At 36.8% G+C, this 16,427-nt stretch overlaps 3 protein-coding genes across 3 annotated transcripts; 2 read left to right on the top strand and 1 right to left on the bottom strand.

Annotated features, from left to right (window-relative positions):
* Window positions 1-4,311: 4,311 nt before the first annotated feature.
* GCK72_013471 (uncharacterized protein) lies at window positions 4,312-6,822 on the top strand (the record flags this gene model as incomplete). The annotated part of the gene is made up of 8 exons (XM_003101347.2): window positions 4,312-4,495; window positions 4,870-5,175; window positions 5,291-5,416; window positions 5,463-5,616; window positions 5,787-6,177; window positions 6,263-6,434; window positions 6,591-6,683; window positions 6,761-6,822. The coding sequence occupies 8 exons, from the start codon at window positions 4,312-4,314 to the stop codon at window positions 6,820-6,822; spliced, it is 1,488 nt and encodes a 495-aa protein (XP_003101395.2).
* Window positions 6,823-7,058: 236 nt separating this feature from the next.
* Window positions 7,059-9,659, bottom strand: GCK72_013470 (uncharacterized protein; the record flags this gene model as incomplete). The annotated part of the gene is made up of 9 exons (XM_053729862.1): window positions 7,059-7,155; window positions 7,201-7,525; window positions 8,145-8,295; window positions 8,389-8,535; window positions 8,691-8,855; window positions 8,902-9,008; window positions 9,062-9,223; window positions 9,269-9,404; window positions 9,459-9,659. The coding sequence occupies 9 exons, from the start codon at window positions 9,657-9,659 to the stop codon at window positions 7,059-7,061; spliced, it is 1,491 nt and encodes a 496-aa protein (XP_053584634.1).
* A 790-nt stretch (window positions 9,660-10,449) lies between these two features.
* On the top strand, window positions 10,450-11,182 carry GCK72_013469 (uncharacterized protein; the record flags this gene model as incomplete). Its single annotated transcript, XM_003101276.2, has 4 exons — window positions 10,450-10,474; window positions 10,525-10,629; window positions 10,711-10,883; window positions 11,102-11,182. The coding sequence occupies 4 exons, from the start codon at window positions 10,450-10,452 to the stop codon at window positions 11,180-11,182; spliced, it is 384 nt and encodes a 127-aa protein (XP_003101324.2).
* Between the last annotated feature and the right edge of the window lie 5,245 nt (window positions 11,183-16,427).

Genomic DNA, 16,427 nt, shown 5'->3' with positions numbered 1-16,427 from the left:
ATCCTAAAACCGGTGTTTTTGAAATAAATGTTTCAACAATTTGACCTAAAGAAAGAGAGTTATCCTGTTGATAATAACAATGTGATATATGTTTCTAATACAATTTTTAAATTATATTTAGTCTTGTATATTTTTCTAATGCACCAATATATAAGCTACACTGTTTTATTGATTTTTCTTACTTGTTTTCAAACACAAATTCTAATATTTCGTGCATTGAACATATCGATTCCGAGATTTAATAGGAAAGAGTTTTTCAAACTGACAGTAGAGTTTTACAGTATGTCCAAACAAAGGACATTATATTGGGAAGATGAGACGGAGAATGATAGAAATAAAACCGTACACTATCAGTTTAGCTAAACCTCCGATACCATTCACTTTAACCCTTGTAATTTTGTTCAAAAGCATATTCTGATTTGAAATATATGCTTCATAATCTAACTCTGATATGTTGAGTGGGATGATTGTCTGAAAAAGATTTTGTGTTATAGCAGTTTCTTCGAGTTCTAAAAATGTTCAACGGAAATCACAATGAAATTTCTATTTACAAATACGTCGAAATTCAGTATTTCATATTTTTCTTAAGATTTCATAAGTTACGAGATATTTTATTTATATCGGTTTTGCCAGCTGGGATCTCATTAATCTTCTCTAGAGTTTTCAGCTGTCAGTCTCGTTTCGAACTTCAATTTTTATTTTTCGTTTTTTCCTGGAATAATACAAATTTATGTATTACTCTTATTTCAGAACACCCAACCTACACCGGATTCTCGAAACAGTGGTCAGCGGGAGATATTGACAATAGAACTCCGTTAAATGATAAATAGGATTTTCATAAAATTAAGCCTCCTCCAATAAATTTACCACTCCCTCTTTCCATCCAAAATCTTTCATCGCCCTCGTGAGACCAAATCCTTCCGGAATATTTTTCTATTGTCTATCAATTACTCGTCTCTCCTCTCCTTCTTTTTTCCTTCCGTTTGTTCCAAGTGACAGCCGCTTTGAGAAGTGACATCGACGCGCGAATGTCACCTTTTGTGATACAATCTGTTGCCGAGAGAGATTCGAACGAGGGTTCTAGGAGTTAACGAGAAGCAGAGAAACAAACAGAACTTGACACAAAATTGGATAAACAATACGAGAGAGAGTGCTGTGCCCACGGTATCTAACTGTCGTTCCCTCAATGGGAGCTCTACCTAGTAATGTTGTATGATGATTTGGTTTGCTGTTCAAATATTGACACCTGTGGACTCATTCGTAAAGAGTCCTTTTGTGTCGGAGCAGTAGCCGTTAGAAGGGAAAGAGAAGGGGGGAGGAGAAGGGAGGAGAGCTTAACGTGTTATGCTCTGCCGAATGGTTTCCCACGACTTGTTGCTTATGTCCGAATGGGTAAGCTTCTGAGTACTCGAGATGATTTTGATATAAATTAACTTTTTTGACTTATTTTGAAAGAGGGTTAAGCACTTTTATGTTATTTCAATTGATGGAATTCATTGTATTCTCTGAAAAAGATTACCTGAAACCGTATTAATCCTATTACAAATTTCCAAATTAGAAACCAGCTCTATCTTTTTTCTTTTGTTACATCACTTTGATAAGGTTAGATTTCCTATACTTGAGATAGTTCGTTGTACAATCTCGAAATATTATTTTTGAAGATGTTACAGTAGTAAAATATTCGTTTTTTATTTCAAACTTGTCGTAAAGGACAAAAAGTCAAACAAAACCTCGAAAAAACTTTCCTTCTGTACCTTAACGTCCTTGAAGACGGCTTAACGGTCAGCAGCCAACTTTTTCAAGTCTTGTGTACCCATTGTCCTTGCTGACTTTGGTGAGTTGTTTGTTGCAAATTTGTAATCTCGTTAGTCCTCAATGGAAACCCCCGTCGAATAGTTGTCTCAATTGGATCCGTATGTATTTTCTTCTCCATTTCTAACTTTTTCCTGGCTTCACGTGAATAGTTGCAGCTGTTTGAACGAAGAGAGTACGTGTGTACGAAGAATATAATTTGGGTGATAACAGAAGAAATTTCAGTGTGTGTAGTGGACGATAAGCAGACTAATGACCAACTGACTGTTTTGCTTCCTTGTGTATAATTTTAGATTTCAAGTTTGATGTTCTCTGTAATAAGCGGGATCGGATACGAGCATGTTAATAGTGGTGACATTGGTAGCATTGAAAAAATATTTGATAGAAGCAGTAGAAATTCTAGAATAGCAAACTCGATTTTTTCCAGATTAGAGCGAAGATATTGAAAGAAAGACTCAATAAACATTTCTCAGAAACCGATAGTTCTTATTCAAAGTTTTCAAAACAGTAATTCTGTGATACAAAAAATAAAACAAACAACCAATATCTTCATGATAAACCCTCTGATAACACCACCTAAATCTTTCAATCCATCCGTTTTCTCTTCTTTTTCTTGTCGCAATTCAATCCAAATCCATTATCAAATATCCACATAATTGTGTTGCATTATTCTCTCTCTACCCCTCTTCAGAATGGAACGGATGATTGTATCAATTCTTCTTCTTCTTCTCCTTCCGCTGAAGTGACCCTCTCCCTAATTTATCGCCTTGTTGTGTTGTTGCAAGAGAAACTATTCAAAAATGTTGTGTTTTCTAGAAGAGAGAAACAAAAGAAATTGAGAGAAAAAGAGATAGCGGTTTTGTTTATTTATGTTCATTTTATTTCTTCTTTTTCTTCCTTTTTCCCTTCCAAAATGCTCCCGTTTTTCTCTAGTTTCCTCCCTTGAAACCTTTTTTCATTCCCACTTTAAAACCATTCCAATCCATCCAATTCCCTTCTTTTTTCCCATAGCCATCAACACAATGCTTCTTCATTTCTATTCTTTTCTGTCTGTTCATGATATACGATTGGAGGTCCTCTCTCCGGACACATATGTTGCCGAATTGTATGCGAGTACTTCTCCTTTTTCCTTTTCTCTTTTCGTTTGCCTTTTGGTTTTTGTCGACGAGCATTCACACGACCTCTTCCTCTCTTCACTTCACATTCACTTTTTTCTGACCGACACCAGCCCTCCCACGTTTTGAAAGTTTAAAAGTTTTTGTACTCGATTGTTTGTAAACTCTTTTTTTCGCTGGTTTCCTTTCAACATGGTCTTAGATTTGTACATTTGGTTTGTACAACCAAAGTTTAGTTTTTAGTTTGATAATCGCGAAATAGGAAATAGAACGAAGGTTAGAGTTATTTGTATATTTGTGTCAAAAATGAAACAGTGTTTCAGATCTCTTTAGGTTTTATATACATACCTTTTTCAGCTATAAATGTATTTTTTTTAAACTCAATTGAATCGTGTTGAAAAGATACCTTCTATGAAACATTATGAGCCCTGCTTTCTTTTTCTTTCCCCCTTCTTGAATTTTTATGCTTCTCATTCTCGTTGGGATTGACTTCACTAGCAAAAATCATTTCGAGCTAGTAGAAATTTGGATGATTCATCGTTTGTAAGTTCAAATTTTGTCAGATTATGGCTTTGATTCGATTACGTTCTTGAAGGTTTCGTTGATCCAATTTCAAAAAAAAGTGCTGTTTCATTCTTATAATGAATTTTGAAAATTCTTACAGTTATCATTGTGAGTATAAGACTCTATAACAGAATTCAGTGTCTTCTTTAGTGTTTAAGATTTTTCCGGATTTCTGAAACTAATAATATTTATAGAGCCAACTTGACACAATCACTATTTCAATATTCCCTTCATCTCTGAATTCCAATCTCAACTTTTCCTCTCCATCTTCCCATTTCTTCCTTCGAATATTTATCAGTAACTAAACAAATAAAAGTGACCCTCTACTCTAACTCTCCATCTTCTCCACACTATTTCCATCTCCCCTTCCTAATATTTTCATCCAATTTCCCAAAATGTTATTCTCCATTTTCTTATCACCATCATTCATTTTTTCTTTTCTTTTTCACTGACCGACACTCGGAAGAAAACGTATGTTCAATTCGATTTCCTCTCCGAAAAAGTGCTTTGTGTCAGCTCTTTTTGGCTGATGTAATCGTAAAACATTGCGCGGTCACTCTCTTTTTTGCTTTTCGTGTTTTTCTGTGTCCTTAAATCTCAAAGTCATCCTCTTTTTCCTTTTTCCAAATATCTCTAGTTGGTCACAAATCCGCCCATTCCTCAGTGTTTTGTCATCATTCTTCTAACCCAAATTGTCATCATTTTTCAGTTTCAGCTTGAGCTCAAAGAGCTCATAAGTCCAGGTGTCATTACGTTTTCTTGTTCTATTCTTGACTCTCAACTCGAATATATCTTTGCGAATTTCATATTTCAGGGGAGAATGGCGGCGGAAAACGAGCCTCTGAAATCGAAAGAAATAGAAGAACAACCGAAAAATGGAGAAGAAGAAGGAGGAGATGGAAAAGGACTCGCCAAATCACTGACACTTTTCAATGGAGTTTCTATTATTGTTGGATGTATTATTGGATCTGGAATCTTTGTTTCTCCGACGGGAGTTCAAGAACGTAAGTTGGAATTACACCGAGAAGATAGATTTGATATGTGAGATATATTTGATACTTGTCTACGAACAAAAAAACTTAACGTTGGAGCATTTTCTTACAAATCTGAAACAGTGATTTGAAAATAGTGTTCCACAAAAAGTTGTTTCATTATCTGTTTCTAATATTATAGATCAGATTAGTTATTAGTTGTTAACAATACTTGTTTAGTGAAACCTGGGAAATAAGCAACGTTACGATACCCAAATTCATGTTCGAGACATTGAAAAATGGGACAACTTTATGTCTTTTATTGATATCTGTAACTGAAAGTTTATGATTCCGAAATTTCAGAATCTTACCTTTTTGTAAAATTAATAATTATGTCTCAATTCCAGAAGCCGGATCAGTTGGTCTCTCCCTCCTCGTTTGGCTCGTCTCGGGTATCTTCACTGCAATCGGAGCATATTGTTACGCTGAATTAGGAACTCTTATCAAGAAATCAGGAGGAGATTATGCATATATTATGGAGGCATTCGGACCATTCGTTGCATTCATTCGTCTCTGGATTGAAGCAATCGTAGTCAGACCGTGTACTGTAACCATTGTTGCATTGACTTTTGCAATTTATGGACTCCGCCCATTCTTCCCGGATTGTGCTCCACCAGATGGAGTGGCTACTCTTTTGGCAATTTTATTGATTGGTGAGTTACTGTTTTAATTGTTTATCGTACTTGAGAACATGAATGATTTTGTTGATGGGTAACGGAAACGCTCTTAACTATCAAAGCAAATTACATCAAAAACTTCAAATTTCAGTTCTGATGACTGCCATCAATTGTGTCTCCGTTCGTCTGGCTACAATTGTTCAAGATTGGTTCACAATTGCTAAAGTTGTTGCATTGATTCTTATCATTCTCACTGGTCTCTATCTCCTTATCTTTGGTAAGTCAAACAACTGTTTATTGGATTCAATTCTAATATATTTTAGGAGAATCTCAATACAAGGACTCATTTGAAAACCTCTTCGAGAATACTTCTCAAGATTTCACAAAAGTTTCACTGGCTTTCTATTCTGGACTATTCGCTTATTCCGGATGGAACTTCTTGAATTTCATTGTTGAGGAGTTGCAAAATCCAAAAAGGTTAGAGCATGTTATACCTTTCGCACCGATAGTTAATAAAAAGAGAATAAATAAATGGTGAAGTCGAAACGGCACATATATCTTTCGCTCTATCGATACAGTAATTTCTAATTTAAATAAGAAATCCCATTTTCACCTTTCAAACTAAAATCTCGAATCTCCTCTTCCAGAAATCTTCCACTTGCCATTGCCATCTCCATCACCACGTGTACCGTAATCTACGTACTCACCAACGTGGCTCTCTACACTGCTATCTCTCCAGATGAAATGCTAGAATCTCCAGCTGTCGCCGTTCTTTTCGCCAACAAACTCTACGGAAGATTCGCATTCATCATGCCACTCTGTGTTGCCTGCTCAACAATCGGATCAGCCAACGGAGTCATTTTCACTTCTTCTAGACTTTTCTATTCTGGAGCACGTGAAGGACAAATGCCAGTTGTGTTGACTATGATCAATAAGCATACTAGAACTCCAATTCCTGCTGTAATTCTTACTGGAGCACTCTCGATTGCTTATCTGTTGGCATCGAAGGACGTGTATCAGTTGATTAATTACATTCAGGTAAAATAATCAATGGAAACTATGCGCATTAATTCAGAAAAATTATTAATATTTTCTAGCCTGATGGAAACAATAAAATTTTCAGATCAGTTACTGGCTTGCCATAGGAACCGCCATCGCCGCTCTCTTCTGGCTTCGTAAAACAATGCCAGATGCTCCAAGACCAATCAAAGTTCCACTCATCTGGCCAATTATTTTCATTCTTGGATGCGCTGCTCTCGTTTTTATTCCAATTTTCGCTGCACCAAGAGATACAGGTGAGTGAAACGGTGTCAGAAAAAGAAGATGAAAGTACTGTTTCAAAATGTTGATATTTTTTGGGAGTCACTTTTTAAACTAATCTTAGAGTTAGATAAAATGAGCTCAGAACAAAAACAACCAAATCTGCAGTATTCCGTCATTCTAATTTTCAGGAATCGGTCTTCTCATCATGCTCTCCGCTGTTCCAGTCTATGTGATTTTCATCGGATGGAAGAATAAGCCAAAGTTTTTCAATGATTTCGTTGGTGAGTGTTCTTATTTTTTTGACAGAACTTTATTTCATCACACTTTGATTTCTTTTTTCTATATTTTTCGTTTTCAGATGGCACAACAATCTTCATCCAGAAGTTGTTCATGGTCGTCGACGATGAAAAGGAGGATTAAAAACACGAAAAGTTCAATTTTCCATCGGGTTTTGTCAGTCTTCACAATTAGTTATACACCTTCCACAATTCACCAGTATTCCGAATCCTTTTGTCTGCGATATTTTTCAATTTTCACTTCTTTCTCCCGCGAATTCTCATCATCATTTGTCACCAAATTCCATTAATTCACAGTTTCCAATTGATGCTTTAATTTTCGAAATGTTTATTAGTTTGTTTTGAACAATGAAATTTTATTTAACAGAGCCCACAAGTTTTTCCACATAAAATCAGTTTTGTGTCACGAGAATACCATTCCATGTCACAGAAATCGTGACTCTTCCAAACCTCGCATCTGAAAAGCAGCAAGTTCTTTGATAGAGAGTTAAAACTTACTCACATATGAAGAAACGCATCGTCACAACAGTTTTCACATAGTACACAATCTGGATTAAAAGATTCAGAAGTGGCATTTGAATCAATATGAAGACTGATAAAACACGAATGTCGAGCTTCCAGGTCACAATTCTCACAGTTGCTTATTTCTATGGGTTCAGATGTAGAACTTTCAGTAATTTCAGATGTTTCAGTGGGCATAGCGATTTCAGAAGTAGAACTTTTAGGATCTTCAGATGTGTCAGTGGCCGCAGCGGTTTCAGCTATTCCCACATCTACAGTTGTTGCAGTAGAAGTGGGTTTCATCGTTGTCTTGACTGGTTTCGGACCTGTAAAACTCGAAAATTCCAAGTCTTTATTTGAAAAGTTTTAATTGAAATCTCACAACAAAACATTTTCTGCTCACAAACCAATGTCTTGTTCTCACAACTCGTAATTCCAAACCATCCTTTTTTGCATTCTGAATGTTTTGAATTCAACTTTTTGAGATTTTTTAGCAAACCTATACTTGAAATTTCTCCATTTTTGCAAAGAAAAATTGGATTCATAATTGTGGTAGTGGCAGATTTAGCGCGGATTTCAATTAATATCAAGAAGACAGTAGAAATAATGACAATAAAATACATTACGGCAGCCTCTGGCTTCCATCAAAGATGTTTTGTATCTGTATCCTGTTTTGTGTACATGTTCCGTTCAATTTGGACAGCTGGAAGAATTTCAGTTTATTCTGAAAACAAGAAGCAAAAAAAAATGCGGGTGTTGTTTTTGGAATACAGTAGTTTGAGAATAAGCGACATATCAAACAAGCAACTCAAATATAATGAAGTGAACGCTCTGAAACTGTAAAGTTTTCAGTTCAAGACAAATAAATATTGGGGTCAGAGAAACAGAAAATCAGATCATGGTTAACTGCAGGAAGTTGGAAATTGGAGCATGTCTGGAAAATACGACGATCCTTTTCCATCTTCCCATCACTCCCAGACAACTTTTTCAGTAATGGAAACATGACAGATTCACAAGAAGAGAAGATGAAAAAGTTGATAGATCGACGGTAAATGGCAAGGTAATCCACGTCGAAGTCATAATCGTCTTCAGGGTTCTGAAATTAGTTTGTGTATGTTGTGCAATTAACAACAGTGTCGTAATTTCTGACACAATATGGCAACTGGAAACAGTAAAAATGTAGACTCACATAATACTTTTTCAAAGTTTTTTGGAGCAAAACCTCTGCAACTGAAGTAGATTTTGCGTAGAGAGGAGCCACCATCAAGTCAGGAATTCGACCATCTTCATTCAGTATTTCACGGAGAACTGAGATGCCGACGCAGTCATCGGAACCCTGAGAAGAGGTGATTAAGTAAGCAGAATGTTTTTAGAAATAGTGAGCAGGGACTACAACAAATTACAAAGAGTACTCCGGATAAATCCGTATAGATTTTCAAAAACAGATTTTTTTGGAGATCTCTTCTGACAGAATTGTGTATTCGAAATTACCTCCTCAAACGCTGCAACCAATAGACTATTCCTTTCTCTCTCCTCAATGAAAGCCTTCCAATTTCTTTTCTCATTCGTACAACTCTCCCCAAATTCCACCACTTTCTCCCATTGTTGTCCAGTCAACTCCGTTCCAGATACAATCTCAACTCCAGGCTTGTCGTCCTGAAAGTATGAAGATTTTTCTAAACGTCGTTATTTCAGAGAAAACCTTCAAACTAGCGAAACCACTGGGATTTTTGACTCGAATCCTTCCAAATGTCCTCATACTCCTCGCCTCTAATTTAAATCGTTCAGTTGTCGGTAGAAGATAGGAAACTGAGAAAAATGAATGTTTTTAAGAATCAGAATGCTGAGAGAATCAAACATACTTGAATTGAAACCAATGTCTCCTTCGTTCTGCATAATCTCCTTCATCAAAATAGTTCCAATTCCAACATGTCGAAAGTCTTCTTGCACGAAAATAGATCCGATTGTTGAGAATTTTGAATTTTCATTCTTGGAGAGAAGCACGAGTCCGAGTACTTCCCTGCCTGAAACTTTCTCTCAGATGTGTGCACTCCTAGTCCACAACTCACGAATATTCTTCGCCACAAGAAGTTTCAAATTCTCATTTGTCTCAACATCTCCACTTGAACTCATAGCTTTTTGATACAGGTCAAAAGTATTCGCATCTACGAGAAACTCATTACGGTACCACATCTCGTTTGCAACCTGAACTGACTCAGAAAGTTCTCTGTAATCTGATACTGTGAAAATCAATCTCACCTCTTTCCATTCGTCTTCTCCTCCCCATGATAGTTTGAACCAATATCCATTCTTCGTGTATGCACCAATCCACGGATCACCAACTCCTCTTGGAAATCCCTGATTGACGGCAGATTTCATCGGATAAGGGAACCCAGAGATCGGATTCATTCGATCGATAATAGCATCGAGAGGTTCAAGATCAGACTCGGTCGGCCACATTTCGGAAAAAAAAAGAAGGAAAAGACGTCTAGGAGATACTAGCGTAAGAATGACGCTTGTGAGCAGTACTCCTTTAATTGGGTCCATTGAAACTGTGATGTTTACAGGAATATAGAACGGTGGCAATTTGGATATTGTTATGTGGCATGACAAAGATCGGAGCTAATTCATACTCTGCGCCCCACAACACTATACTGCATGTCTTCCGAGTGGCATGGGAGAAAAACTGAAAATGACTTTATTTTTATGAAAAAGAGAAGACAGAGGATTCAAAGAAAAAATATAACCAGATTAATAGAAAATTGAAAAATATCTGGAATGATGACGTGTGAGTGTTCAGCTGATTTTTGATCATCTGAAACTTCTGTAAATTTGAACCAATGACCATTTGCTTTTAGGTTCGAAAGCTGCTCTGCAAAAGTAACCAGGCATATAAAGAGCATCTCAAAATCACATATTCGATCACAAGTTGTTGTTTTTTTCCATTTTTCGTAACATACCCCTTCCCCTTTCAATTCCTCATCCTTTGTTCTTCAGCCTCAATAATCCGAAATGTTCAAGAACAAGAACTACGTCATCATTACTACCTCTCTACCCTCAACTCTCCAGTTTTTCTCCGACATTCTATATTTCGATATAAACAAATATGTCACAACCCGGACAGCTTTTCTTGCAATCTACATACCAAATGATGGTGTCGACCACGTGTCCGCCCACTGATAACAAAATGAAATAAAACATTCGAGCCCGCAAATTTATGTTATCAGTTTTAGTTGATCGTTAAACAACGATGATGAAGACTTCTGCTGTTGCATGTGAGTTTTTGATTTGAATTTTTTGTAGTTTTTGACGGAACCAGTTACAGTCCTCGCTCTTGTTTGTATCTCCTCGGCCTTCGTGGTCCCACAAAAAGCTGATCAATGCGGAGCTGTCGATATCACAAAAATGGCAAAGAGATATGTTCCAGTTCGTAAGTTACTTATCTCTACATAAATGAAATATTTTATAGCCGTACGCGCAGGCTACAATGACCATATATTTTTGATTCCAGAAAACTCTGATGCTACTTGTGAAATCTGTCTGGATCTTGTCTTGATTGCTGAGACTTATTCTGAATGTGAAGAGGCTATCATGGAACATCATATGGAAAATTATTGTGTTGAACACGTCAAGAACAAGGCTTCCCAGGCGGCTTGCAAACTTATGGTTGACGATATTGCTCATGTAAGTCACTGAAAAGATGTTTGGACAATTTTTTCAACAACGTTTATTAAATTATGTTAACTTTGGACAGGGAAACAAATTGAAGAATCAATTAGGAAACAACTCTACACCTTATATTAAACATGAATCCGTCATTTCTCATACGAATAGAATTTTTAACTGAAAACCTGCAAAACTTGCACAACCGTTCAGATAACACAAACAATTTCATTTTTCAGGCCGTCATTGAAGATACTGATGAGAACCCAACTGCTGTGTGCAAGAGAGTCATCCACAAGACATGCCCATACAATAACTGATTTATGTATCGAAATTTTATAAACCGTTCAGTCGTCAGCTTTTTAGAACTTCTCCTTGTTCTCTACCAACAATTTCATAAAAATTACTAGCATACTAGCACCCACAACACTATACTGCATTTCTTACCATCAGCCAGTTCAAATTTCAGGAAAAGATTCAAATTGAAAGACAGTCGGAAATACAATAAGTGTTCCTTCTGGGTAGCATGCTACCCCCACAACACTATACTGCATTTCTTCCCATCAGCCAATTCAAATTTCAAGAAAAGATTCAAATTGAAAGACAGTCGGAAATACAATAAGTGTTCCTTCTGGGTAGCATGCTACCCCCACAACACTATACTGCATTTCTTCCCATCAGCCAATTCAAATTTCAAGAAAAGATTCAGAATTAAAAGATTCAAATTGAAAGACAGTCGGAAATACAATAAGTTTTCCTTCTGGGTAGCATGCTACCCCCACAACACTATACTGCATTTCTTCCCATCAGCCAATTCAAATTTCAAGAGAAGATTCAGAATTAAAAGATTCAAATTGAAAGACAGTCGGAAATACAATAAGTGTTCCTTCTGGGTAGCATGCTACCCCCACAACACTATACTGCATTTCTTCCCATCAGCCAATTCAAATTTCAAGAGAAGATTCAGAATTAAAAGATTCAAATTGAAAGACAGTCGGAAATACAATAAGTGTTCCTTCTGGGTAGCATGCTACCCCCACAACACTATACTGCATTTCTTCCCATCAGCCAATTCAAATTTCAGGAAAAGATTCAGAATTAAAAGATTCAAATTGAAAGACAGTCGGAAATACAATAAGTGTTCCTTCTGGGTAGCATGCTACCCCCACAACACTATACTGCATTTCTTCCCATCAGCCAATTCAAATTTCAAGAAAAGATTCAAATTGAAAGACAGTCGGAAATACAATAAGTGTTCCTTCTGGGTAGCATGCTACCCCCACAACACTATACTGCATTTCTTCCCATCAGCCAATTCAAATTTCAGGAAAAGATTCAGAATTAAAAGATTCAAATTGAAAGACAGTCGGAAATACAATACGTGTTCCTTCTGGGTAGCATGCTACCCCCACAACACTATACTGCATTTCTTCCCATCAGCCAATTCAAATTTCAAGAGAAGATTCAGAATTAAAAGATTCAAATTGAAAGACAGTCGGAAATACAATAAGTGTTCCTTCTGGGTAGCATGCTACCCCCACAACACTATACTGCATTTCTTCACATCAGCCAATTCAAATTTCAAGAGAAGATTCAGAATTAAAAGATTCAAATTGAAAGACAGTCGGAAATACAATAAGTGTTCCTTCTGGGTAGCATGCTACCCCCACAACACTATACTGCATTTCTTCCCATCAGCCAATTCAAATTTCAAGAAAAAATTCAAATTGAAAGACAGTCGGAAATACAATAAGTGTTCCTTCTGGGTAGCATGCTACCCCCACAACACTATACTGCATTTCTTCACATCAGCCAATTCAAATTTCAAGAGAAGATTCAGAATTAAAAGATTCAAATTGAAAGACAGTCGGAAATACAATAAGTGTTCCTTCTGGGTAGCATGCTACCCCCACAACACTATACTGCATTTCTTCCCATCAGCCAATTCAAATTTCAAGAGAAGATTCAGAATTAAAAGATTCAAATTGAAAGACAGTCGGAAATACAATACGTGTTCCTTCTGGGTAGCATGCTACCCCCACAACACTATACTGCATTTCTTCACATCAGCCAATTCAAATTTCAAGAGAAGATTCAGAATTAAAAGATTCAAATTGAAAGACAGTCGGAAATACAATAAGTGTTCCTTCTGGGAAGCATGCTACCCCCACAACACTATACTGCATTTCTTCCCATCAGCCAATTCAAATTTCAAGAAAAGATTCAAATTGAAAGACAATCGGAAATACAATAAGTGTTCCTTCTGGGTAGCATGCTACCCCCACAACACTATACTGCATTTCTTCCCATCAGCCAATTCAAATTTCAAGAGAAGATTCAGAATTAAAAGATTCAAATTGAAAGACAGTCGGAAATACAATACGTGTTCCTTCTGGGTAGCATGCTACCCCCACAACACTATACTGCATTTCTTCACATCAGCCAATTCAAATTTCAAGAGAAGATTCAGAATTAAAAGATTCAAATTGAAAGACAGTCGGAAATACAATACGTGTTCCTTCTGGGTAGCATGCTACCCCCACAACACTATACTGCATTTCTTCCCATCAGCCAATTCAAATTTCAAGAGAAGATTCAGAATTAAAAGATTCAAATTGAAAGACAGTCGGAAATACAATACGTGTTCCTTCTGGGTAGCATGCTACCCCCACAACACTATACTGCATTTCTTCCCATCAGCCAATTCAAATTTCAAGAGAAGATTCAGAATTAAAAGATTCAAATTGAAAGACAGTCGGAAATACAATAAGTGTTCCTTCTGGGTAGCATGCTACCCCCACAACACTATACTGCATTTCTTCCCATCAGCCAATTCAAATTTCAAGAAAAGATTCAAATTGAAAGACAGTCGGAAATACAATAAGTGTTCCTTCTGGGTAGCATGCTACCCCCACAACACTATACTGCATTTCTTCCCATCAGCCAATTCAAATTTCAAGAGAAGATTCAGAATTAAAAGATTCAAATTGAAAGACAGTCGGAAATACAATACGTGTTCCTTCTGGGTAGCATGCTACCCCCACAACACTATACTGCATTTCTTCCCATCAGCCAATTCAAATTTCAAGAAAAGATTCAAATTGAAAGACAGTCGGAAATACAATAAGTGTTCCTTCTGGGTAGCATGCTACCCCCACAACACTATACTGCATTTCTTCCCATCAGCCAATTCAAATTTCAAGAGAAGATTCAGAATTAAAAGATTCAAATTGAAAGACAGTCGGAAATACAATAAGTTTTCCTTCTGGGTAGCATGCTACCCCCACAACACTATACTGCATTTCTTCCCATCAGCCAATTCAAATTTCAAGAGAAGATTCAGAATTAAAAGATTCAAATTGAAAGACAGTCGGAAATACAATACGTGTTCCTTCTGGGTAGCATGCTACCCCCACAACACTATACTGCATTTCTTCCCATCAGCCAATTCAAATTTCAAGAAAAGATTCAAATTGAAAGACAGTCGGAAATACAATAAGTGTTCCTTCTGGGTAGCATGCTACCCCCACAACACTATACTGCATTTCTTCCCATCAGCCAATTCAAATTTCAAGAGAAGATTCAGAATTAAAAGATTCAAATTGAAAGACAGTCGGAAATACAATAAGTTTTCCTTCTGGGTAGCATGCTACCCCCACAACACTATACTGCATTTCTTCCCATCAGCCAATTCAAATTTCAAGAAAAAATTCAAATTGAAAGACAGTCGGAAATACAATAAGTGTTCCTTCTAGGTAGCATGCTACCCCCACAACACTATACTGCATTTCTTCCCATCAGCCAATTCAAATTTCAGGAAAAGATTCAGAATTAAAAGATTCAAATTGAAAGACAGTCGGAAATACAATACGTGTTCCTTCTGGGTAGCATGCTACCCCCACAACACTATACTGCATTTCTTCCCATCAGCCAATTCAAATTTCAAGAAAAAATTCAAATTGAAAGACAGTCGGAAATACAATAAGTGTTCCTTCTAGGTAGCATGCTACCCCCACAACACTATACTGCATTTCTTCCCATCAGCCAATTCAAATTTCAGGAAAAGATTCAGAATTAAAAGATTCAAATTGAAAGACAGTCGGAAATACAATACGTGTTCCTTCTGGGTAGCATGCTACCCCCACAACACTATACTGCATTTCTTCCCATCAGCCAATTCAAATTTCAAGAAAAGATTCAAATTGAAAGACAGTCGGAAATACAATAAGTGTTCCTTCTAGGTAGCATGCTACCCCCACAACACTATACTGCATTTCTTCCCATCAGCCAATTCAAATTTCAGGAAAAGATTCAGAATTAAAAGATTCAAATTGAAAGACAGTCGGAAATACAATAAGTGTTCCTTCTGGGTAGCATGCTACCCCCACAACACTATACTGCATTTCTTCCCATCAGCCAATTCAAATTTCAAGAAAAAATTCAAATTGAAAGACAGTCGGAAATACAATAAGTGTTCCTTCTAGGTAGCATGCTACCCCCACAACACTATACTGCATTTCTTCCCATCAGCCAATTCAAATTTCAAGAGAAGATTCAGAATTAAAAGATTCAAATTGAAAGACAGTCGGAAATACAATACGTGTTCCTTCTGGGTAGCATGCTACCCCCACAACACTATACTGCATTTCTTCCCATCAGCCAATTCAAATTTCAAGAGAAGATTCAGAATTAAAAGATTCAAATTGAAAGACAGTCGGAAATACAATAAGTGTTCCTTCTGGGTAGCATGCTACCCCCACAACACTATACTGCATTTCTTCCCATCAGCCAATTCAAATTTCAAGAGAAGATTCAAATTGAAAGACAGTCGGAAATACAATAAGTGTTCCTTCTGGGTAGCATGCTACCCCCACAACACTATACTGCATTTCTTCCCATCAGCCAATTCAAATTTCAAGAGAAGATTCAAATTGAAAGACAGTCGGAAATACAATAAGTGTTCCTTCTAGGTAGCATGCTACCCCCACAACACTATACTGCATTTCTTCACATCAGCCAATTCAAATTTCAAGAGAAGATTCAGAATTAAAAGATTCAAATTGAAAGACAGTCGGAAATACAATACGTGTTCCTTCTGGGTAGCATGCTACCCCCACAACACTATACTGCATTTCTTCCCATCAGCCAATTCAAATTTCAAGAGAAGATTCAGAATTAAAATATTCAAATTGAAAGACAGTCGGAAATACAATACGTGTTCCTTCTGGGTAGCATGCTACCCCCACAACACTATACTGCATTTCTTCCCATCAGCCAATTCAAATTTCAAGAAAAAATTCAAATTGAAAGACAGTCGGAAATACAATAAGTGTTCCTTCTGGGTAGCATGCTACCCCCACAACACTATACTGCATTTCTTCCCATCCAATTCAAATTTCAAGAAAAGATTCAAATTGAAAGACAGTCGGAAATACAATAAGTGTTCCTTCTGGGTAGCATGCTACCCCCACAACACTATACTGCATTTCTTCCCATCAGCCAATTCAAATTTCAAGAAAAAATTCAAATTGAAAGACAGTCGGAAATACAATAAGTGTTCCTTCT

This window comes from Caenorhabditis remanei, chromosome IV (genome assembly GCF_010183535.1).
Source record: "Caenorhabditis remanei strain PX506 chromosome IV, whole genome shotgun sequence".
Classification (NCBI taxonomy): Eukaryota; Metazoa; Nematoda; class Chromadorea; order Rhabditida; family Rhabditidae; genus Caenorhabditis; species Caenorhabditis remanei.
This window is presented reverse-complemented; position numbering and strand designations above follow the sequence as displayed.